The 25,542-nt window shown below is 38.9% G+C and overlaps 1 protein-coding gene across 2 annotated transcripts in view; it reads left to right on the top strand.

The window, feature by feature from the left end:
* The window catches only part of MTUS1 (microtubule associated tumor suppressor 1), a 143,200-nt gene that overhangs the window by 15,350 nt on the left and 102,308 nt on the right, over positions 1-25,542 (top strand). Inside the window, exons 3-5 of one of the 2 annotated variants that reach the window (XM_019552598.1) lie at positions 3,693-6,023; positions 8,416-8,611; positions 21,038-21,208. In XM_019552598.1, the coding sequence (XP_019408143.1) occupies positions 3,900-6,023; positions 8,416-8,611; positions 21,038-21,208 (2,491 nt within the window). In that variant the 5' untranslated portion in view covers positions 3,693-3,899. Of the gene's footprint in view, positions 1-3,692; positions 6,024-8,415; positions 8,612-21,037; positions 21,209-22,938; positions 23,144-25,542 lie in introns of those variants that run through there. The other variant, XM_019552599.1, reaches the window with a different exon arrangement.

The following is a 25,542-nucleotide window of genomic DNA, read 5'->3' as shown; positions in this document are numbered from 1 at the left end:
ACACACACACACACGAAAAAGAAAACAAACAAACCCTATATCTAAAAACTCTTTACTTCTGTGTAAAACATCCTTTGGACTGTTATGACTGTAACACTCCAACCTTAAATTTACATAAGTGAGCATTTGAATTGCAAAATAACTACATATGCAGTGTGATCTTAAATGATAAAATCGCTATTTTCAAATAAAACACATTAGTGAAACAGCTTTTTGGTGGAATATATAGACAGTGAAGATATGCTTCCATCTTGTCAAACACTAATTATGCTTACACAATGGCCAGGTACAGACATTACACACAAAACAGGATAAGTGCTTGGAAACCAATCTATACCTATAACCAAACAGAAGTTCAGTGCCCATAGACCGGTTTAAAAATAGCAGAACCCAGTCTAAAATAGACCTGGTATCAGACTTGAGCTGTTTAGGCTAGACCTGTATATCTGTTTAGGTTAGACTTGTATTTATGAGGGAGAAAATATTTTCCCTATACTTGCAAGTAAAACTTAGTCATAAATTACCTCCTGTATCCTTGTAAAACTTGCATTTTGTGTAGCAGGTCTTAACAACTTACTGAGTGAACATAACTTTATTCTGTTCTTCTTGATTCTTCCAGTAATCCTAGCCACCAGTTAAATTAGTACCTTTTCTTTTCTCTTTTGAAATGTAACTTTTTTTACAGCTCAGTAACACTTGTGCATGTTCTAACACAGGCATTTTCAACCTTTTTTTGGTTGGTGTACCCCCAGTGGCCAGTCCAGAAGCAGGAAGTCCCCCAGCTGCAGATAGACGAGCAGGGGGCGGCGTCCCACACAGCAAAACTGGAAGCACCAACAGCAAAACTGAAAGTGCCCCCTGCTTCTCCACACCAGTACCAAGTACCCCCTGGGGGCTTCCTGTGTACCCCTGGTTGACAAGCCCTGCTCTAATGTAACTTACACTCTGAATTTAGTGTAACTGAAAATCTGACATTTGAAAAACTGATTTGTCAAATTCTTTTCCCTGTGTATGTGCTTAGTCAGAGCAATATTTCCTTTCCTGAAATTCTGTCTTGCTTAATGTGTATATGTGGTTTAGGAAAATACGAAATCCTTGAGCTCATGTAAGTAAGACTTCATTCAAATATTAAGTGCTTCAGATAAGTTTGTGAACCAAAGTCTGGAGTAACTTACCTGTTGGAAGCAGCAGAGATTCAACACTTAGGCCCCTGGTAGATGTTAATATAATGGCAGGAATGGGATCTGGGGAGTTTTTGTGATCCATGTCATTGCATTTCTTAAGTGGTATTTTATTTTGTCTTTGCAATGGCAGGACATTGCTTTGCGTTTTGTGGTTGTACAAGAGGGCTGGCTGTTCATGCACTTCTAAGAACTGATTAGACAAACATTTGTAGAGGGTGGTTAAGGTAGGGTGTGTCCTGCCTTGAGCAGAAGGTTGGACTAGATGACCTCCTAAGATCTTTTCCAGCCTGTGGCGATGTCTAGAGGGGTGTACGGGGGTGCATGTGCACCCCCTGAGGGTGCTGGTACACCCTCTAACAGCCAGCATTCTCTACTTAGGCCTTGGGGGGGGGGGAGCAGGCCAGGCAGGAGTGCTGGTGTCCCCACTGAGAGTGCTGGCTGCAGAGTGGGGGTGCCAGGAGAAGTGCCACTGGCACTTCTGAGTCAACATGATTGGCTGTGGGGGCCCCCCCCCCAAGTCGACATGATCAGTTTCCCGCCCCCCCATTGCTGGCTGAGGGAAGCGGGGCAAATGCCCCCCTGACTCAGGAGACACCAGTTGTCCATGTTTCCAGCATTACTTTTCTATGATTCTAAGTACTCGTGTGTAAATTCTCTGGTATAATAAAATGGACAATGTCACGGGGTAGGGGAGAGCTACCTGATTATTACAGCTATCAAGAAACATGCTTAATGGTCAGGATAAGAATGAGCAAGGTATACTTCTGCTGCAAATCAGCAAACCAGAGTGGCTTTTTTGGCGAGACTTTTGGCATTGGTGTAACCATGTGCCCCGTGTTTTGGCTTTCCATTCAGAGAAAGAATGGCCTGCGGTTAAAGTGCTGGACTGAGTTGGACTTGCTGTTACTGTATGTGATTCACTTACAGCTATCCATAGAGTTGCTATTTTTTCTCTTCTGTTTTGGATGTAAGCTATCAGCTGGTAGCCTGCATGCATTGCCTAGCAGATGATTTCTTAAACTGTGGGATGTTTCTTCCACTGGGAGGGTGGAAGGGGGTGGGGAAAGGAGAGGCAGGGGTTGGAAAATCTCCAGTAGGGACATATGTAAATCATTGCAGCAGTCAGCATTTGCCCTTCACTACTTCAGTCACTGCCACCACTTCCTCTACTGCTTAATACTCCCTCCCTCCCCCCGCTACTGATTTTGGATTAGGGACAGGAATTGGACAAGAGGCAGGTGCAAAGGGAAGTGGCAGTGGCTGGAGAGAGAATGAGTGCTTGTGTGTGTTTGGAGGGGGAGACGCCAGAGAACTGGTGGTAGCTGAAATACAGGTGGTGTGACTTTACTACTGGGGGGGGGGAGAACGTAGATCAACCAGGCTTAGGAAATGCTGGGCTCAACTAACATCAATTGCTTTGTCGTCTTATATATTCAGCAGCTGTATGAATTGTTAGTGCTATACTACATTTGTATTCTATTAAACAGCTGATAAATTTTAAATCAAGAACACTGATGCTTTGTAAGTATGAGATGGCTTTAGAAAAACATTCTTAACTAAATCCTGAACTATTGTTTCAAGTCCCACAGTGTAAGACTTTTTTTTTTTAAACTTTGTTAACAAATCCAACTTATAACAAATTGTAACTTTTTAAAGATGCATCCAATTCCCCAGGATATATGTAAAGATGACATTTATCAACAGTGTTCTCTAAACTCAAGTCACTGTACACAGATGAATCTTCTGTTCTTTTCTTCTTTGTTTTGGTTTCTGGCAGTTCCTTTGCTTTAGTTGATGTTAAACTGCTTACACTTCTTCATATCTATTTGTAACCTGCTTAATAATTTACTTCCCCTTCTCTCCCTCACCCCCATCACAACTATGCATAATACAAAGTCTGCTTTATCAAGCCTTCAGGTGGGATTAGGAAAGTCAGAAGGAAGTATTCTGGGCTTTTTTATTTGTCAGATTCTTCCGGAATCAAGTTGAAAGCCAGGTGACTGCAGCCTTGGAGTGTCCCAGGGCTGGGGCTAAAAATCACTTCATTATCAGCACTGTATCTGAATCAGTTCAAGACCTACTGCAATGTCAAGTCTGGGACCAACAATCAGCAAGCTGTGCATGCTAAAATGATAGTAAACATTACCATTCAAACTGTTCAGAACACACTAACGTCTAATCCTGCACAGATTTTAATATGTATTAAGTGTCCCATGAGATGGCCCTAAGGAGTTAGCTGATACTTGCCATTAGACCTTGTTTTATAGTTTCAGTAAATTTCGACAAATTACGGACCAACTGAACTGCCAGACATTAAGTTTAAATATAGGAAAGCTCCACAACTTGAGGCAGCAGTAGGGGTGAGAATTTAAGTCCATAATCTGATTTCTTCTCTCTTTAGTTATCACATAGCTCTAATTTTGTCTGGTAATGTTTGCCCGATTGTGTTAAAATATCAAATGTCAAATTCTGGTTCACTTAACTGTTTCATGTCGTCTTTAATTTTAGGATGCATAAGGAGTTGAAAGTTTTGAGTGCTGGTTGAAATACTTGAACAGCCTACAAGCAAAAAGAATAATACCCTGAATGGATGAGAGTGAAACTGGACTATTTTGGAAGAGGACTTTTTTTATGTTTTGCAGTGTTCAGAAGAAGTTGTTCTCTAGGACTTTTAACAAATAAGATGACAAGAGTTTTTAAAATTTAAAACTCAGAATGAATGTTGAAAAAACAGAAGAGGAGGCAAGGAATGGTTTGCAGTCTCCGTTACTTATCCAGGATGAAAATGGAAATAAAACTACATGCAATAAAACTAATCTGACCCCCTCAATGAATTGCACTACTGGTACAAACAGAAATTCAGTTAGTCAAAATAATAAAATTGAGCGAGCAGAGGATGCTGATTTTAAAGATATGGGTGATATTAAAAGTATTTCTTTAAACCAACAATGTGTTGGAACACTTGATATACAAAAAACTCCTGGTGATTTTGTTAGGGTGAGCCCTGCCTTGTCAGATACAGGTGCCACTTGTGTGCCTTCTTCAGCTGGACAGACTTGCCTATGTGTCTTGGACCATAACTTAAAGGAACCTACTAGATTCCAGAAGGATCACCTTGACCTAACAGGAAGGCAGGGTAAAAGTATTGAACAATTCATTCCTTGCAATTTGACTGATACAAACTTTACAATGCACCTTACTTCAGAACTGAACCAAAATGTTAACATCAAAGATGAAGCAGGTCATGCTAGTATGACATTAGATTTTGCTAATGTTGATGCATCTCTTGCGATATCTAAAACCCTGGAAGAAACGAGAGAAAATGACCATGAAGACATGTGTTTTACTCTGTGCATGTCTTCTGAGGATGTGATTGTGAGAAAAAGCTTTGATACAAGTAGTCCTGAAAAACCTTTTAGTTCTTCAGTGCTGGAAGCATCAGGGGGCCTAAATATGTCAAACAACATCTGTTCAGATTTGGCAATGTTACCTTCTGCTTCTTCAGGTGCCTGTGAACAGCCTGTGAAAGACACTAATTATGTTGATATAGCATCACAAAACAGAGAATCCTCCAAAAAAGAAATGCAGCCTTTAAAGGTAGTTGGGGAATGGGTTGAACCTCACTGTAAGAGCTCGATATCACCAGAGTACTTTTGTATGTATGAAGATGCACCAACAAAGTATTTGCACAGCACGCCTCAACATAATAAAACTGACAAACGTCCTACCGAAATAGGAGTGAATTATTTGGCAAGTGATTTATGCATCCTTCCAATACAGAGTTTTGATGAAAGCATAGAACAAAAGCAAGTTTTAAATGGAGCAAGTAAGCATATAACCAAAGAACAAAATGCCTTTAAAAATAGTGTTTTCCAGGATGTGCAAACCAAGTCAGTGGCATATGAATCAATACCAAAAAGTATAACAAAACTGGAAGGGACTATTTCACCTGAGCTCAAATGTGAAGCAACATTTGTAGTCTTCAGTCCTGTAGCGTGTGAAAGCCATTCTACAGCATGTACTTCGACACCTATAGAAAAGTCAAAAAATACAACATTTACTGTTTCAGCTTTATCAGAAGTTGGTGACATCCCTTCTAAACTGGGAAAGAATGATACAGTAGGGAGAGAACATGGTAGAAAGACTTCACTTAAAAGTAGTTTAGGACAAATTGCAGGAAAACCGGCAAATGGATCTCCTGCTACGCTGATGGCAACCAAAACTAGGAAAATTGAGATTGTTAGCTTTCCAAAACCGAACTTCAAAAATGTTAAGCCAAAAGTTATGTCCAGGCCTGTGATCCAGTCCAAAGAGAGTGCTTCATCAAAATCTCTGGGATTGCCTCAGCTATCTGCTATTTCCTCATCTTCACCAGCTTCTTCCCCAAAGCAATTGTCCTCCTCCATCAAAACTTTGAAAAAGAGAATCTACTTAGATTGTGATACTAAAGTTGCAACGCCATTGAATAAGCAACATGTTCATAAACGTGTCTCTCCTAGCCAACTTGTATGTGCTGCAACTCATTCCAAAAATGCTTCCCACAGGGTTCCAAAAACACCTGCCTTAAAGCAGAATCTGGAAGATGCTGATAAAGCAAGCTCTTCTAATTCTGCGTACTCCTCTGTTGCTGCTACAGCTGTAAAATATGAACATAATTCAAAAGGGACATTAAGTGATAAAATGGAAAACACAAATGCATTGGCACATCCATGTATCTCAAATGTCCATCAGACTTGGGGTGAAAATGAAAAAAATCTCAATCTCAGAAGACTTTCAGAAACTGAGGCACTAAGAAGAGATGCAGTGAATGAAACATTTGAATTATCCTCTGTGCCCCTGGTAAGCTGTGGAGTTTTTAAAATAACTAAAACTTAATATCCAAAATCTAGTTTAATATTAAAAATCAAACCAAATCTCTAATATTGAAAATATCTAGGTAGATTGATATATCTCATGATTTATGCTTGTATGCTTTAAACCTGGAGATCTGTTGCAAAGCAATGAATGGAAATTTTGGGGTGGATATTTATCTTAAAATGTCAACACCATACACAACACGGTGCAGAGAAAAGGAGAAATATAGACTCATATTTATTTTAAGTTACTAACTGGTTATTATTAATTTCACTTAAAGCATTTGTTTGATAGTCTCATCCTTAATCCCATACTCCAGCATATATTTTTAAAAGGTAATAAGTGAAAGCCAGTCTAGAAAACTTTATGGCTTGCAAGATTTGGATTTTTCATAAGTACGACTGAATCTTTGTAAATTCAAACTCAAAGTAAGGTTGTTCAGTTTGTTTCACTTAACTGTTCTAAAATTAAATTCTGAATTTCATCAGGATGTTCAAATTCTTTCTTTGTGGTTGATACCTGAACAGAACACAATACTTTAAATGAAAATTAACTTTGTCGTCTTTGATGCAGGTGAATTTCTCATCACAGAAACTCATTTTAAATGTTTGTTTTTTTTTAGTACAGTTGGACTTGGGGTAACAACTTACATTGGGTTTTTTTGTTATTGAACTGAAATATTCCACTGTTAACATACTTTCTATAGTCACACTATATAGTAGAACAGGTGTTAAATTTCAACCAAACTCTTAAGAAAGCTTAATATTTCTAAACTTATTTTTAAAGATTAAAAAATGACTAGTTTGAATATCCAAGCTAAGCAAATCTACTCTGAAACGTAGTGGCTATGCCTTTCATTATCACTTTACCATTTTTGTGAAGGATTCCTTTTTAGAATTTGTCAGCCCAAATCTAGTGGACTTGCACACAGTTCTGCTGCTGAATAAGTCCTAGGATATAAGTCAAAGTCTGGGAGCCAGAAGTTGAGGTGCATGTTCCAGACCCTACCTGTGACATAACTAGCAATAATTCCATTTACTTTAGTGGGGGTAGGATATTTTTGCCTCCTATTGCTTACTACTGAGCCAATAACCATAGAATAGTCTAGTCAAATTCATTTGGTCTTTTCCATTACACTACACATCATTAAACTGAAACAACTTTTTGAAAGGTCTGCCAAATATGTCTAAAACTCTGTACTGTAGCAATTCAAAATGAAACACTTTATAGTTCAAAATGGAATTACCGAGGCAAACTTTGGGATTAAAAACAACATAATATTTTAAATTTAAGTCTAAAATGCCGTAATGTCATAAACAAAGACTCTACCTCTTTTGCTTTGCTCTGATTTTTGGTGGCTTCTAAGGGAAGATGGTAAGCCTTCCATCTATTTAATTGCCAAGATGGAAGTCTCTGTTTTATTATTTCTGTTAAAATGTGAAAATCCCTTGGATGACATTGTTAAATGCTCTTTGCATAGAGCATTTAGAATATTGCACTGGAGTCTATCTAAGTTCTTATCAGGGAAAATAATATCTCCCTTTTTACTGAAGCCAATTCACTTTGGGAAAAGGGTCGTGGCTCAAATTGGAAGTGAAATTTGTGTCTCTAAATGTGTCCAAATTATTATGAATCTATTACCCCCCCCCCCCAAATGGATAGGAGCATCTCTGGGTGGTGATATTAGAAATTATCTTATGGGGCCTTTTGAGGTTCTCACTTCATTCTGCAATTTAAAATTTGACAGTATTTCTAACTATGAACTCAGTTGGATGGGAAAAGGTTTCTGTCTGGGTAACTCCATGTACATTCAAGAAAGAAAATAGCCCTCAATTGATTGCTGACTTACAATCCTACTTAGTTTCCTGGTTTGGGTTTTAAAATCTCATAATCACAGTACTAGAGCAACAGAGTACATTTAACTCAGCCCTTTAACTCACATTCTTCTCAGTTGTGTAAACCATGATTTCATTTCAAAATACACAAAGTAAATCAAAGTACCTGGAAAAAAAGCAGGGTGGGGGGAGGGAGGGTTATTGGTATTCATGCTTAAAATTAAACTTGACTTGTTAAGTTTTTTTTTTTGCTTTTATGAATAGATTTCATGTAAGTGTCCATGGCTAATTTGGAATTAGTTTTATGTCCTTTCTCTCTTCTTCCCTCCCCCCCCCTCTTGTGGGCTATACAGTAGTTTCGTGCATATGCTAAGCTCTTAGTTGCAAAGGATATTGTTCATCTGTCTCTTCTCTCATGGATCAAATGACAGTAAGTATCTAACCAATGTCATATTGACTAGTAACTTACTGATAGTTGACACCAAAACATATTTAGCTAGCAATAGAGAACTTTGTTCCTAAAACAGAATTGTGTTTTACAGGTTTCTTCAGTTAAAGCTGGAGCAGCACAACGAAAAAATATGCACAAGGATGGTACCATCACTCTAAGAAATGCACCAGTTTCAAAGGTTAAAGTGGCAACCTCCATATTTAATTCCAAGAGAGGAAGTGAAAGTAAAAATGTTTGCGCAATTAAACGATCACCTCCTCAAAGACCTGCTCTGCCCTCAAGCTCAGGTAAGAGTTTCTATTAGGGTACTACATAATTTTCAAGAATTGGTACAAGGTAATACGCTTAACGCACTTTAAGTAAATAGGAAAGTAATAATACAAAATTCAGTTTTAAAAGCGCAAAATCATAGCATGTAAGAAACCTAGCATATTTGAAACCCATTGGGAGTCCTATAATCCATTAAAGTGAGATGCTTGCACAAATTCTATTTGTGTTTTATGTTCAGCAGCTTTTTCTGGAAGCTTTCTCTTCAGTTTCTCATTATCATGAGAACAGACCCAAGGAAGCCAGTGTTGTGTGTTTGTGCTTTTCTTCCAGTGTGCATGTCAATCCAGTTTGCAACTTCTAATGCTCCATTTTCATGGATCACAGAAAATCAGCAATGGCAGCACTTCAGGTAGTGATCTGTTGGGCTGTTCGAAGCTTTGGTCCCTGATTTCATTCAGCAGAGATTTGGCCACGGAATTGAGCCAGATCTCTAAATCCGTATCAAATCAGAGGACTCTTTAATCTCTCCAAATTGAATCAGAGATTTGGACATAAGAAAGCTTTTTAAGTGCTTTTTTTACATGCCTCTAGGTAGTAGGTGGCGCATGAACACTGCAATGTTGGGGTGCATGGAGTGTCCCACAGAAGAGTGGGGGCTCCCCAGCGTGCTTGGCAGCAGACCCAGAAGTGGACCAGAAGCATTTCCAGGTCCACTGGAGAGTTGCCCACCTTCCCCTCGGCTCAGTGACCAGTGCCTCCTGGGTCTGGGGAGGCGGGGGGCACCTGGGGCCCCCCGGGGCCCCCTGTGGCTGATCTCTAAGCCAGTACTTCCAGTCCACTTCTGGGTTTGCCACTGAGCATGTGGAGGGGCCCCCTGCACTCCTTTGGGACACCCCATGTGTCCCAGCATTGCAGCTATCACAAGCCACACCTGCTACCTCAAGGTATGTAGAAAAAACTTTTAAAGCTGTGTCTTTGTCTGAATCGCCGATTCTGTGAATCGGCATCAAATCTTCAGATTCAGATTCGGCCCGAATCAAATTGGGGACAGTGGTCCAAATCAGATCACTATCCCTGATTCGGGCTGAATCCAAATCGAATATGGCCTGCTTCACGCATCCCTATTAATTACTGCTTGTTTGGCTCCAGAGAGCAAAACTATGGGAGTCTGTGACCCTAAGCTATTTCTTTCCTATCTTTTTCCTTCTAGTGAGAGGTAGCCTGATGTCAAGCACAAAGCATCTGACCTAAGCAGGCTGTTGTCTGTAGAAGCTTATGCCTCTTGGAACTAGTTACTCTAAGGTGCCAGCCTGCCTTGCCTCTTGTCTTTCCCCTCTGTAAGTAAAAGGCAGAGGAAATATATGACAAGCCTAGTTTAACACCATCCTTAACAGCCTTATCTGATATAGAAGTGAGAGGCAGTTTGGGGTAAACCCATTCAATTGCACAGTGTGTTTTTTCTTTGGCTGAATGATTTATACCAAAAGGAATTTTTTACAAAAGTATTAGCATTTTAAATACTTAAGTATTTAACAGTGTATATAGATTAAGCCCTAAATGATTGGACTTTAAATGAATGCCACATACTTTTTTTTGTAAAGCACTTAACTAATTTTTAAGTATATCCCTATGATCCCCTCTACATATCACAGGTATCATGCAGTTAACTGGTTAATTGTGCAAACCTTAACAAGAGCTGCACATGCAATGCAGTTATACACCATAGAAAGCTCCAACGCACTATAAAGTTAGATCTCAACAATGTGTATGAACTTTTATAGCTCATTGTTATTGAGCTTAGTTGGCACATGTAGCAAGGTCTCCCCTGTGGCCTGGAGCTGACGGTTCCCAGCCACAGGGGTACCCTTCAGCTGATGGGGTTCCCAACCACAGGTGTGCTCTATGCCCAGCCAAAGTTGGAAGTCCTGTAGCTACAGGGACTCTAACCCCAGCAGCTGCTAACTTAGGTCCCAGCAGCACAACGAGTCAGAATCCCATAGCTTTCGATGCTGGGTCTGGCAGCTTCAGGCACTGCTGCAGCTGGGAGGGGATGCTGGGTTTGGCGGCTGGGAGTCCCTCACCTGGGGGTGGTCCGGCCTGTGGGAGTTTGCTTCTTGTGGGTCCATGTGTAGCATGGCAGGAGGTGCAATTGTGTGGATCGCATGTTAGATACCATTGCATCTTTACCTACATGTGTAGAGGCCTATTTTGCAGATGTAGAAAAAGGAATGGTAGTTAAAGGACTTGATTGAAGTGCCCTTCAGGTCATTTTTTCCAACTCCCACTTTGCTATTCTAGCCACTAGACAAGACCTGCATTACAAACTGTTTATCCAACAACTTCACGTGTTTCAAAGTATTAGAGGACCTTTAAAATGTCAGGTTTTTTTATCATGACAGGCAGCATTTTTAGGGTTAATATTTATTTCTGTCCCAATTTTTAAATCTGAAATTTGGGAGAAAATCGGGACTCGCCCATATCTTCAAATCCCATCTGGCAAATAATGCATGGAGGAGGGTGTGGCAGTATTGCATGGAAAGATATTTAAATGTGTAGTTTAGCTACATAACAGTTGAGGAAGAGGATAAGAACCATAAATTTGCTTGGAAGTTGTGAAAACCAATTGGAAAAACATTACATTTTGTAAGGTAAGGTGTTGAATAGTATCCAGAGGGAATTCATAGAAATGACATTGTTTTAACGTGTATAGAACTTGTCTTAACACAGCCTTTTGAAAAATTTCAATCCTACCACTCCACAGAGGGAATGTTAGGGGTCCTGATAAAATTAGACTTTCACTTACAGGGCCAGCTTAACCCTTTAGTGGGCCCTAGGCAAACAAACTTGTGGGCCCCTACTTAATACTATATATTTTTATATTACTTTTTTCACTCAATTATAATATGTAAAATAAGCACAATTGGGTCCCTCTTTTACTTGGGGCCTTAGGCATGTGCCTACTTTGCCTATACATTAATTCGGCCCTGCTCACTTATGTGGGCACATTAGCTGTTCCAGCTTGGTCCTACATGGCCTTGAAGTTAACTACTTGCATTTGAAAGTTGCTGACAACTTGTGCAGGGTGGTAAAAGTTTTTGTAAAGCTTAAAATGTACTTGATTTTTTTTTTTAACTCACTCCAAAGCAGTTTGAACATAAATGAGAACTTGTGAAGCATAAAAAAGTTAAAAAGCATACACCCACATTTTTATCCAGAAAAACCTGCTCTTCATTTTTCCTTGCTTTCACACCCAATTTAAGATTTAAAACCAAGCCAAGGACTTATACCTGGGTGGGAAGTGATTCATATCTATCCCTGAACCTCCTGGGGGGAGGGGAGGAAGAACTAATTCTGCCTCTTCAAAATACTCTTTGCTGTTTTTTCCCCTCCCCCGCAGAACTCTGCTAACACAGAGGGCTATTTTATTGAGCTATGGATGGAGCAGCTACAAATTGCTTGAAAATCTTCTACTTGCTATCTTTACTAGCTAGATGATTTCAATTTTAAGACCCCCCCTCCCCCAATAATTAGATTCTATGAATGCAAACTTTATGAATTTGTTAGAACTTTCCATGTATAGAATTTAACTATTGGGGGTTGTTTTTAAATCCAATGCTGTACCAGGAAAAGCAGTGACAGGTTTTTGGGGGAGGGCCTTTTCCTCCTCTTATTCATACTTCTGATCTGCTGTACCTTTTCTAAAATGCTTACAGCAAACTGCAAACATAATTGTAGAATGTCTGTGTATGAAGGAACTCCAACCTTGGTGAATATTTTTGAGGGTCAAGGTATAATAAATAATGAAAAAACCCGATATAATAGAACATGACTTATTCAAATAAGTTTTTTCCTATACTTCAGTGGGTAATCGTATTAAAGGCTAATTGCCAAAGCCTGATTGCAAGATACTGAGATGAACAGTGTCTTTTTTTTTAAATGTCATAATCATTAAATGGCCCTTTTTATTGAATTTTTGGCTTAGTGCTGTTCATAATAGGTAATTTTTCTAAAAATTTCAAATAAGCTAAAACTAGAGCAGGCTGTAACAATAGAAGACAGTGTTGGGTCAGTGTGCCTGATGCAATTTTATTATACAAGAAAGTGCTTGTCAGATTAGGAAATTGAAGCCAAATGGATTTCTATTGTCTCCATTTAAGCTGAAAGGTTAGTAGCAAGACTGTGTTTATGAAGACTTTGCAGTGCATGATTTCAGTGAAACTTTGTGTAAGGCTAAGTAGTGAATTGGAATGATTAATCTTTATTTTAAAATAAAACGAACTTGTGGAAATGTACGGATTAAGATGCTAAATGCAATTATGACTTGCAAAGTTCCCCTGGCTGGTATTTCAGCTTTTTTTAACTTTATGAACTCATTGGAATGAGAGGGTGCCTATATACATACGGAGAGGCTGCTCTGATGCATTGTAATTGCAACGTGTTGGAGAAGACTCGGTTTAATGGTACTCGGTTAATTAATGATTAATTGATTCTGCTGGAGCGTAGTAATGTATTCCAGTGTCATGTGTATCATCAGCATTCCCGTACTGACAAATGGCAGTAGGGGTGCTTTACACTAAAGCTGCTTCAACAAACTTTAGTTAAAGCCCCCCTGCTGCCATTTTTTTTCAGTGCAGGGACACTGATACACATGACACTGCGGGCCCTTTTTAATTAGAGCAGCTCTCAGAACCACTCTAAAGCCCTCCCCGCCCCCTGCTCCTCTTCCCACCCCACCCCTCCCTGCTTCCTGGAGCATGTCTATAAACACCCAGAGTGTTTCCACTGTTAGAGGACAATATATTATTTCCAGGAACATGGAGTGAAATCCTGTGTCAAAAATGAGTTCTCAGGTGCCAGACTCTACTGTCTACACGTACATTCATCCCCCTCCCCATGAACATTATGGCTCAAATATAAAATGGAAAACACCAAAGCAGAAAGATTAGCACAAAACTGTGTATGGTTAAAGGAACACATAGCTTCAGCTCACTTTCTCTCCCTTCACCACACATGGGGTGAAGGGAGAGCATCTTTTATTGTGGTCCAACCATGCTCATTTCTGTGGATGCTACATGCAAAGTTATGCTGACTGTTATCTTCTGTGGAGTCGCCCTTTTCCCTTAAACATTGATATAGCTTACTGTAGATGTAAAACTGATGGGCACCTGTTGACATCCTGATTTTTTTCTGATGTGTTGAAGTTCCTTTTGAATATCATTAATGTGGGCTTCAGCTAACTTATCAGTAAGAATGGCATCACCCCTTAAATTTCACTGTAAGGCATATGGGGAGGTGGCTAATCATACCTCAACTAAGTTCTTTAATGGCCACATCATCTGTGTCAGATGAGGCAGATAAGGGCTCTAGAATGAACCATTCTTTCTGAGCTGTATAGTATGCCTTCTCAATAACTTGAAATCAGATGTCTCACTGCAGATGGAGGTGAGCGTAACTCACGGCTTTAGTCTCTCATTCTCTCCTGACCTTCATGAAGCTATTTCAGTCTTTCATACCTCTTTTAAATTTTGCCTCAATCCAATGTGAAGCAAAGAAGGAAGCATTCCTATTCCTAAGAGTTCAAGAAATAATGATTATTCTGAGTGCCCTAACCAAGAGATTTTGAAGTATTCTCATTTATTTGCTTCCCCCCCTCCCTTTGCTGATTCAGTTGAAAAACTGGTTTCTTCAAGGGGGGTGGGGAAATGAACAACTCTTCCTAAAGCTCTCTCTGTAACAAATACTGCCTCGGGAATCTCTCTTCGTTGGTCAGTACAGGATTTCTGCAAAGATTAATTAATGTTGCCTTTCTGGACATTTAAATTTATAATCAGCTAGTCTGGCCTGAGCATAACAGAACCAGTAGATTACAGTCCTTAGGAAGAATCTCACTGGGTGCCTCCACAAGCAAAGGTAGTATACAACAGACATGGAGTGACAAACATGACCCCTTTTTTTCCCCCATGTTAGTCGGAGGTACTCTGCTCTCCTTATTTATATAGATGCTGTTGCTACTGTTGTCCTGCCTCAACATTTGTGGAAGAAAAATGGAGTTAGAATGGACTGGTCATTCTTTCTTTCTTCTTGGAAGTGAAATGGGTTGAAGGAAATGAAAGTAAGTAAATGAGCAGTAAAATTGTTTTGTTCAGATCACAGGTCTCAAATGTAAAGTAGATCAGGTTCTCAAAGTTGTATCAACTACTTAGATTTGAACTTCCTTCTGTGCCAAAAGGCTTTCTGAGGCCAGATTTAATAGTCCTGGGATAAATTTGATACTTTATACCCTAGGAATAGAAAGAATAATAAAATAAAATACACTGACTCCCAGATTCAAGAAGGGAGAATTTTTCAATTTGGACAGATTTCATTTTTGTCCATTCTAGTTGATTCTGCACCATAGGATCCAATATTCTCAAGCCTTCCAGGCACATTCGCAGGCTTTTTGTAGACAATAACTTGAGCTGGCACATTCTTGGTTTTAATGCACGGCACCTGAAGCAGGGTGTATATTGTAATTGTACGTGCTGAGGTGGGTACTAACAGGACAGGCATTGATACCATCTGAAAATACATCTCTGCTTGTGAGAAACTCTTCCTTATGAAGCAAAGTGTCTCAAGTATGAACTCAATTCCAGCAGAGGAATGTTTTTGGTACTCAATCACTTTTATTTACAGACATTTGCTGGGATAGGATACATCTTTTTTTTTTACCCTCGAATTCTCTCTAAGAATAACTTCTGTTTTTCTTTTTTCTTTTTTTAATGATGTCTGTAACAGCAAGCCCTTTCCTTCTCATGCTAGTCTATGACAAATTAGTTTAATAAAATGGAAAACTGGTGCCCAATACCTGTAAGCAAGACTAAAAAAGCAGTTTCAGGCTATCAAAAGCCTCTTGATTTACGTCTGGCTAACTTTATGAGAGCTGGATTTTTTCCTTTGGGCTCTGAGAAAAATCCTGATAGCACTGCCAACAAAAACTTGAGTGGTCAGAACCAAGAAGCAGCTTGATATTTTTTTTTTTTTAGACTAACTTGAAAAAAGATCCAGTTTGAATGGAGTCTTTCTGCACCCGTATTCCAGTAGGGAAAAGGAGATGAGTGGAAAGCCTATGGATCCAGTATATATGGACTTCACTTGTATCACAGTTTGGCTGATTCTCCTATGGCTCTCTCTACACTTGAGGACAATGACCAGATATCGATATGTGAATCTATCAGCTTTTGTCTATTCTAAATAAAATTGAAGCGTGGTATTTTATTTGCAACAATATCTGTGGGCCAGAGCTGATTTCCCAAATAGCTGCTGTTCCTGCAAAGCATGGCTATGTCTTGAATCCTGCTAGTCTTGTACCTTGTCCCAGCAAAGCTTGTTTTATTGTTTTTTGTTGTTATCAGGTTCTGATTAGCTGCGGGCTTCACTCAAATGCATTGGGAGGGGAAAAGCCTTTGGCTGATATTCAGAAGCCTTCCCAAACTGAAAACAGAACAGTAAAAGAGGCAGAGAAAATGAGTACTCTTCTGCACCACTGCCCTTTACTCTGTGCTCCAAAGGTTCATTTTGAAAGGGGTGTTGGTGGGAGGAGGAATGAACCCCTCCCCCGCAACCTCCAACCACCCCTTCTATCCCTGAACCTCCCTTATTTTCAATAATAACATGTTGCCCTTTGGAACTTATGGCCAGTGTCCCAGTTTTTGATAACATTTAACTTGCAGGAGGAAGTAATATGCAAACGTGTACATGGATGGCTGCTGGCCACCCTATTTCATTTTTGGCCTGGTGCTACTGGGTCTTGATGACCTGTGCCAAGGAGGAACACTTCTATAACAACTTACAGATAAACCTAAATGATGTTGTTGAAGGCTGCTTCAATTATGATTTTGATGCATGTAAGTTGTTCTTTGATCCATCATGGTATCCCTTAGCTGATCAGACTTCTGTATAAACAAAAGTTTTTAGAGAGATAGTGACAGTTTTTAACTCATCTTGTCTGACATGTTCTCTAAGATAACATGTAATAGCTAAAAGGACTTTAATTTTTGTCTGCATCTTTAATTTTTACTTTTTGTACAGTAATAGGATTTTATGAAGTCAGCTGCATTCTTTAACTATTGCTGCTTTCTCCTGTGCTATACGTGAGATCCCAACCAAACACTTGTTTCTGCAAAGTACTTCTACTGTGCTCATGGATGACTTCACTTAGGTCAAAGTGAGATTTGAACTTGAAATATAGTACACCAGTACTTGATATCCAAGGGATAAGCAAGGGAACTTGCAGCATACTGTTAAGTATTAGTTATGCTGCTGCATTTATTATGCTTTCTTAACAATTGCATGCAATTACAAGAATGTTTAAGGTTATTTTTGGTAGATATGGCTGTTCCCTTGTGCTTTCTTGCAAAACACTGCTCTTTATCTGTTGAAGCTGTATCGCGGAAAACCCAGACTTGTATCCCTCTTGTAGATAAGACCGTTTCTGTACGTCAAAACTGGGTATGGTTTGCCATTTCCAGGTTACTGAACAAGTTGAGCATTTCCAAGGTAGGTTTGCAATTGTAGAAAAACATAATTCTGAAGCTAACATTAAGGAAGTGTAAAGCCATTTATGTTCAAAACCTGTTTCTTAGCTTAAACTATTTTCCTTTAGGGCTGCAGACTAAAGCTGTGTGTTTGTGTGCATGCATGTGCACAAGCTTAGTCTACAAAGATTCCCAGTTCTGAAATTCTCAAGACTTGTGCTCTTGCTGATGACTGACTCCTAGATTTGAAATGTTTAAAGGTGGCATGTGTAAATGGTGCCTGACCCTCAAAATTGGTAGCATCTCTCCATAATGTTAACCTTTAGTTTAACAGCTGCTTTACTGTGGTATTAATAATGAACAACCTTTAATACAATAGACCCATACTTGCTGCTTCCCATTTGGAATATAAGCATCAATTCCCATAGATCCAGTACCTACCTATATACAGAGATTCCCTTTGTTTCAAAGCTGGCAATATACCAACTTAAAAAACAAAAACGAGCACAAACCCATAGTCATTAAGGCAGTTGTTCTCCTTCCTAGCTGTGGGGCACCTCTTGTTTGACTCAAGGCATTCCTCCATAACTTGTGAATTGTGCAGTGCCCCATTCTAAAAATTAATTTGTCACTGTGCCTTATCTCCTTGCAGAGAGGCTGAGCAGCAACCAGGCAGGGAGGAGCCTGAAACTGCTCTTGCTTTCTCATACCTTTTGGAGCCCTTCAAAAGATTTTATGGCACCCCCTAGGTGCCCCAGCACCCTGGCTGAGAATCACAGCATTTAATGAGTTGACTTGCTGAGTATTCTAAGAGACCTGGAAATGAAATACCTGTTGCAAGTACAACAAGACAGTACAGATTATCTTGAATCCTATTTTGAGGGCAGTGGCTATATTGCAGAAGAAAAACTTGAGTTGGGATTTGATGGCTGGTGGAGAGTGGGGGAGAGCTGAAGATGTCCTGCTACTTCAGGTGCCAGAAGTCCTTTGCCATTGACAGAAGTCCTGTTTGAAGTTCTCCAACTGCCTTTGAAGTGGTATAAGCAACCTGGGGTGCAGACATTCATGTCTGAGGAAATTTATTTTAAAAATGACCCTCATAAAATGGAGGGATATATTTGAAGGGTTTCATTGTAAAACCTTTCTTGAAACATCTGCTAGCTCCAGCACAGCATCATAGGTGGGGCTGGGGGAAGTTTACTCAGTCCTCTGACATCCCGAAGTGGGGCAGAGAGTGAATGAGTGTTGCACAGTTGTCTTTGGGAACCTCCAGAAGCTGAGGCATGCAGGGATTCCTGTTGTCTATGCCTTGCTGGAAAGCAATATAGCTCCATTCCTTCAAGGACATTTGGAAATGCTTTGGGCAGCTACTTGTCTTCATGGAACTGAGGAGCTTCCTGGAGTAGTTTCATTCTAGTCTGATAGATCTCTAGACTACTTGCCACTTCGTAGTTATTCCAGCAGGTAATGATGATGGCTATCCCTCTGTTTGGTTTTCTTTTTGTTTATAAGCCATAGCAATTAAAAACTGCTTCCTCATGCTATTCTCTAGATTTTATCAACTGAATAATGTCATGATCTTGAAGATCTTAATTTCCCTCTGGACTAGTTTCTGTTTCTGTTAAAGTATCACAGGAAAGTAAAATGAAAGCAAATGCCATTGGGTCACCTCATCAGTCCAGTCCCTTGCTCAAGGCAGAAAAATCTTATCCTAAACCTTTCCAGCCAAGTGTCTGTCTAACATGCTCTTGAAAATGTGTAGAGATGGTATCCACAGCTTTCTGGGTAGTCTGTTCCAATGTCTGACCACCCTCCTTGTCAGAAAACTCCTCCTAATATCCAACCTGAATTTCCCCTGCTGTAGTGTCATATCAGATACTGGCTTATTCGTAAAGTTCAGAATCGTGCATCATTAGTTTTTGGACATTTTTGTAGAACATCTTTTAGGTGTTGCATATACTATGATAAGATGCATGCCATCCTCAGCTCTGAACATTAAGACATAACTGGTGGCTAGCTAAACAAATGATTTTTCCCCTTTGTTTATAAAGCTTAGTGCATTTTAAAATATTGCAAATTCAGTTTACACTGTTTATACAGTTCCATAAGTTCTGAAGTATTATTTTATGAAGTACGTATTTAACTTTAATGCTACAAATGCAAATAATGTCTTTACCAAAAGAGGGTTTTGCCATGCTATTCAGACACCTGTAGAAGTTCCAAAAACTTACAACTGTTTCAAATGTTAAATGTTTCTCAATACTTGAAGTTGCTAGCGTTTCACTTGCCTATTAGATAAATTCTCAAACCAAGCATTTTGCCACATTTCAAAGTTATTTTAATTAAAGAGTGTAATGTCCTTGCATGTGTTTCCTAAAAGTAAAAAACTGAAAACCAATACTGATACCAAAATAAGTGGTAATACACTAGCTAAAATACATTTGACACTTTTTTTATGTCTTTGCTGCTGTGGGGTTTTTTTTCAAGATCAGTCTGATTTTACTGAGATTCTGCTTTATGACCATAACTAGAGTTTATAGTGAAACAACTGCTTCATCACTGCTCTCAATTTATGTAGGTTCAGAAGTGCAAAAGCAAGTAAATGTGTATAGATAAGCATTGCTTAAAAATTAAATATTAAATGAATTGGTAGTCATTTTGGCTTGAAACTGCATATGCAGCCATACAGCACCACCTAGTGTTGTAATCTTGTATATTAGATTTAAAGGTTTCCTACCCTTTAAAAAAAAATCTTAAAACATTTTTTATCTTTATACTAGTCTTCATTCTTTAATATTTAATACCCAAGAGCAACCAGGAGTATTGGCATGCCTATATAAGTTGGAGCACTATAAACTAGATATAAAGTAATAGAGCTAAAAAGTACTGAAAGTCTAACAAAAATGTAACAAGATTTTTCATTTTATTAAAGATGAAAGCAAGGAACCTTTATACACTTCCGTTTTCCTGGGCTGTTATAATTTAATTTGAATTAGTCAATTTCTAAGGAATGGTTCTGGAAGTCTAGTTGGCTAAACATGTGAAATTGCAAATTTTCCATGTGTAAGAGTTGTCTGGTTAGTTATGACCACAATAAAAATATCATCTGAAAATGACCTGTAATTCATTCAGTTACGTGAGAGTGGAGTTAACATTTCAGGCACTTCTTTGTTCAATGTAATTGATACTGTATGGCATTTTATTCAAAAACATGCTTGCCAATACAGCTATTAATGGCAACGTGGTTTAAAGGTTTTTGGCTTGGCAAAACAATTTAGGAACTGTTTAAGCAATTGTGTGAGGTACAGTATCATTTGCTGCTCTTATTCACTGTTTGCATTGATTCTACTTTTGCATGGCTTATTTTACTTTCCCAAGGACAGTACCTGTTGGTATTAACTGTCCCTCATTAGCAATCATCATGTAGGAACAGGTAAGTCAGCCTCCCCCCTATTATCAGCTGTTGGGGGAAATATTTTGAAAGCATAGGGGATAAAAGGCCCTTCTGTAGCCCTCTTTTGAGGTAGAGGTGGTCTGGATTTAGGGCCTCCATTACAGAGAACTATGCTTTTTGCAGTAAACTTGTAGAATTTTCTGTTGCTGGAAGATGAGCACTTGCACAAAAGCAGTCTGATTTGAGAGGCTGGTGTTTTCCAGTTAGGCAAACTGTTTTTATCCTGTATTCAGTGGGTAGCTAAAACTTGGAACTTGAAGCTTCTATGCTTCCTCTTTGTATTGTAGAAGATTGTCAGGGCAAGCCTAAATTGAACTAAAATGTTGAAGCTGGTATATCCTTTTTAATATATTGTGTACAGAAAATCATATCAAAGTGGCCTAAAACTGTCTGTATATGCATTTATTTAGGGGCAGATTTATCCTTGTACTTAGTGGCAAATACCACTGAAGTTTTATTTTCTCTAAAATTAATAGGAGTGGGATCCTCTCCAAGAGGGATTTCTGCACCTGTGAAAAACTCTCCAGCTTCCCAGTCTAGTTCTGGAAAATCGCTTCCTAAATCCAAAGTGCCAGTACTCAGAAGAACGCCTAGCATATCTTCAGTCAGTAGCACTCAGAGTGAGCAAAGTACTTGCAGCAATAATTGTAAGTATTTTGTCAGTTTTTCAGTCTTTCTCTGGGGCCACATTGTTTTTGGTTGGGGAAAAAAAAAAAAAAATTCCTTGAGGTCAGTTTGGGACTAAAGGTTTTGCTTGCTTTATGCTGTACATACTTTCCTGGAAAAGGCGCTTAACTCAAATTCACATAAAGGGAACCCACTTTACAATGTAAAAATAGAGATGCATCCCAAGACCTTGACTGTACTGACCCCCAGACCCATTTCTACCACTTCTACAAGCCTATTTTGGTACTCGCGAACAGCAGAGAGGGGTAAGAGAGAAGCTAGTGGGATGCTTAGAAGCTATAATGGGGATGGCAACTACAGAAACATGTGATGCAGACAATGAGCGAGGAGCGCAGATTTACACAGGAGGCTATGTATTTTGGTGCATGTCACTCCCACAATGCACTGCACAGAGCAGCTGACTGTGGGCTTCCACCACACTGATCACATAGGAGTGAATTTACGTTGTGTATGTAACAAATTTTTGGTATAAAAAGGGTCATCGAGAGCATGAGAGCAAATTTGCACATGCAGAATCCACATTCAGCGAGGGAAGCCTGTATTGCTCAACCAAGGACTCATGGCTTTTTCCCTTCAGAACGTGGGCTTTTTACAAACTTCTTAACAGGCACAACTAGTTAACTGTGGTGAAAGTTCACTTCTATGCCTCTGAGACCAAACCATCCTGTATTAGTGAGCAAGATGCTTACTTCTGAAGGGGTTTTTGGACACAGTTAATATAAGCATGAATCAATCTGAATTTTGTGAGTGGGATTTCTACAGTAATAGTGAAGCAGTGCATCAAGCAGTTGTTTTAGTAGCATACAAAGTTTTAAAACAAAATGTGCAATATAGACAAAACTTAGTGGATATTTGCTTTTGTACCTAAAATATCTGTGAACTGATAGTTTTTTTTAAGTGTAAGCAACTTACCTTGATAGGTGGCACACCAATAAAATTGCTAAATTCAATGGTCATATCTTTTATTCTCTTAATCTGTTCATATATTGATGAAGACTTTCAGCACTTGCAGGAATTTTAAGAAAGGGAAAATGCACAGAAAGGACACAACTTAACCCGTGAATAGGGAAAGTGACGCATCTAACAAGGCTATTCAAATTTAAATGAGTGGATTCAAATATCCTGTTAGTGTCACAGCTGTTTTTGTCCTGAGGACTAAGGGGAGGATTTGCCTTTATGCTAAGTTGTTTAAAATAAATAAATCTGTTCTGGATGAATTGAAGATTGTGTCTGTTCCTCATTTCTTTAAAATTGTGAGTTTTATTTTTTACTATTTCCTTCTCCTTAAACTGAAACCTTCCAAGTGCTTTTAGAAATTGGTAATTAAATTTTACATAGCTTAATATCTATTTCACATATAACCAAACTGTTTCCGTTTCCCTGACAGCCATGTTGACTTTTGCTGTTCAGTTTTAGCACCATATTTGAAATGTGTATGGAGGCTGTAAGCGCTTTCTTGTCTTTCTTTGTTAGGAGGGGAGGGGAAAAAAAGGTTCATTGCTTCATAACAGACAGATGTATTCCTTTCAGAGTAGTATCTGAACTGATGCCTCTTATTTGCTAGCTGTTTTCATCTGTTTTGTCTACTGCCTTGAAGCTTACAATTTTTTTTCCACTCTAATTCACTAAGAGCAGGCAGGAGGAACATGAGGGGGTAACATGGCTGCAGTCGTTCTGGCTTTAGGCTCGCTTTGATCCTTTTTAAATGACTATACCAGGAGGACTCCGCAGTTGCACAGAAACTGGTTTTTCTTTTAATAATTTCATCAATTCTACACTCACACCACCAGCCGATTCAGGAAACCACTATGATATTACCTTGCTGACCTTGCTGGTAGTGGGATCTTACAGCTTTTGTATTATTCCTTTGTTAGCCACGTTTACTGGGAAAAGAAGTAGGTTGTATCTTTGTTTTTTCTTTAAAAAAAAAGTTTGATTTCTTGTTTGAAAGCTTGGTAAAATATATATTATTCAAATATTTAATTTGCAGGTTTTCCAATTTCTAAAATTTTAGAAAATGCTAAAATTTAAATCTTTATTTCAAATTGTATAATCATTCTCAATCTGAATTTTATATAGTTATTCTGTGCAGGTAGTTTTTTTTTTGGGTGACAACCAAATTGTAGGGAACCAGTCTAAATGACTCCTTTTAATGTAAGCTTCTTCTGGGGGTGGGGGTGTGTGGTATTACTTGCTTATGTCTGCATAATGCAATAAGAATCAGTTGCATCAAAAATAATTTTAAAAAATTGGCTATCAAATTCCTTGGACACTCAAAGGTCAATATAGGATGTCTGTCCAATGAGCCAGTGATGTAAAATGAAAGATGTAGCCCTGTGTATAACACTATTGGGAAAGGATAGCTTGCCAATTTAGAAAATTCAGTTTTTACTTTTTCTAATGATGGAAGTGGAGTCTTTCTGTTGCTGTGTCAGCTCAGTCCTTTGTTATGTGATTCACTTAGACAGTTAGTAGTTTCCCATGGCAGTCATGCTGCCTCCGAGTCAGTCAAGGCTTGGCTTTTATAATCCTCTTATCCTCTGATGAAACTCTCACCATGTGGGGAAACTTTGACATAATGACTTGTTTTATGCACAGTTCAACATAAAAATATTTTGCATGTGAGTTAATTTTCAGTGCTGGTGTTGACCACCGAAAAAATCTAATTGAAGTAGTTTTACACTTTCCTTGCAACGCCAATAATAGGCACTGTTAAGTATACTGGTCAAACCTGAAAGTTTCCTGAATTTCTACTTGCAAGCCTTAAAACTTTAAAGCTTTTGTTTCTTATACAGCAATAATTGCTTGCTTCTGAAATTAATAATTCGCTTTGCAAGATGTTAACTTACAACTAACCTTGAGGATCCTATGGATGATGAGTTGGGATAGCTCTGATTCTCACAATGTTGTTTGATACTTAACTGAGATTTTAAGTCTACTGGTACACAGAGCAATTTGAGGGAAAGAGTATTAGATGGACTTGCCTTACGAAATCCACCTAGGTCATAATACTTAGCCAGGGATCTTCTCAATTTTACTTAGGTTGAACTCTGTTTATAGGGTCTTTGTGCTTGATCGACTGCAGGGATTTTTGGCATCTGAAAGAGACTCTCTTGTAGGCCATGTCTTCAGTGAACTGTACAAACCTGGGCTTTCCTTTCAGTCTGCCATACTAGAAGTCACAGAATCTTCTCATTTCTCCATAAAATGCTGTCGCATTCTCTGCTGCAACCCTGATTGGCAGAAGGATACTTAATCCCATTAATACTCATTTGGTTTATTTTCTTTGTTTCAAAGAGAAACTTCAAACAATGTGGTATTTTTAAGTACCTGAAACGGTCCCAGCTCTGAGCAAAATATGACTACGTAGTATATCAAATCTATGGAAAATGGTATGAAGCTTCCTTATATGAAAATAATAAAAAAAAAAAAGCATTTTTCATCGAAAGAGATTGGCCAGCACTATTGGAAGTGGCCTTCCATAGTCGCATCCCCCACCTGAATTACTTCTATTAGCCTTAATGATCTGCACATCATACAAAATGTCCTTTCTTGTGACATCATCTGTATTTTTTGCATTTAGGGCTGTACATTGCCAGTTATAGATTAGTATTTTACTATACCTGCCACAACTTTCTCTCTCTCCATTATTAATTTCTTTATCTCCCATGCCTTATTTTTTTTCCTGTTTTTGTTCTAGTTTAAGATGCTTCTCAACATCAATAGAGCAAAGAGACAACATATCTGTTAAGAGTTTTACATATCTTATTAGCCTGCAGGTCATACTGCTACTTCTCTTGCATCTCAACATTTTTTTTTTTTTTAAGCGTTCTCTAGTATGAGTTCTGGATCTAATGGCAATCATGTTGATAAACTGCCATTTCTGCAGCCAACAAAAATCCTGTCTCATATGAATTTTTTCAAACCTCTATAATCCATGTTCAGCAAGAAGTAAGAACTTTAGTAATAAGGTTCAGTTGTTTCCTCCGGTTCCTGGCATTTCATTAAATTTGGCCCATTTCATAGTTTCCTAGTTTGTAGGGTGGGAAGGGACCTGAGCAGATCAAGTCCAACCCCCTGCCATGGCAGGAAAGAGTAATCGGGTCAGATGACCCCAGCAAGGTGTTTGTCCAGCCTCCTCTTAAAGACCCCCAGGGTAGGAGCCAGCACCACTTCGCTTGGAAGTTGGTTCCAGATCCTAGCTGCCCTGACAGTGAAGTAGCGCCTCCTGATGTCTAGTTTGAATTTACCCTCTGCCAGCTTGTGACCGTTATTTCTAGTCACTCCTGGTAGC

Source organism: Crocodylus porosus, unplaced genomic scaffold (genome assembly GCF_001723895.1).
Source record: "Crocodylus porosus isolate Cpor-Errol unplaced genomic scaffold, CroPor_comp1, whole genome shotgun sequence".
Taxonomy (NCBI): domain Eukaryota; kingdom Metazoa; phylum Chordata; order Crocodylia; family Crocodylidae; genus Crocodylus; species Crocodylus porosus.
The sequence above is the reverse complement of the archived record's forward strand: the minus strand, read 5'-3'. Positions and strand labels throughout refer to the sequence as shown.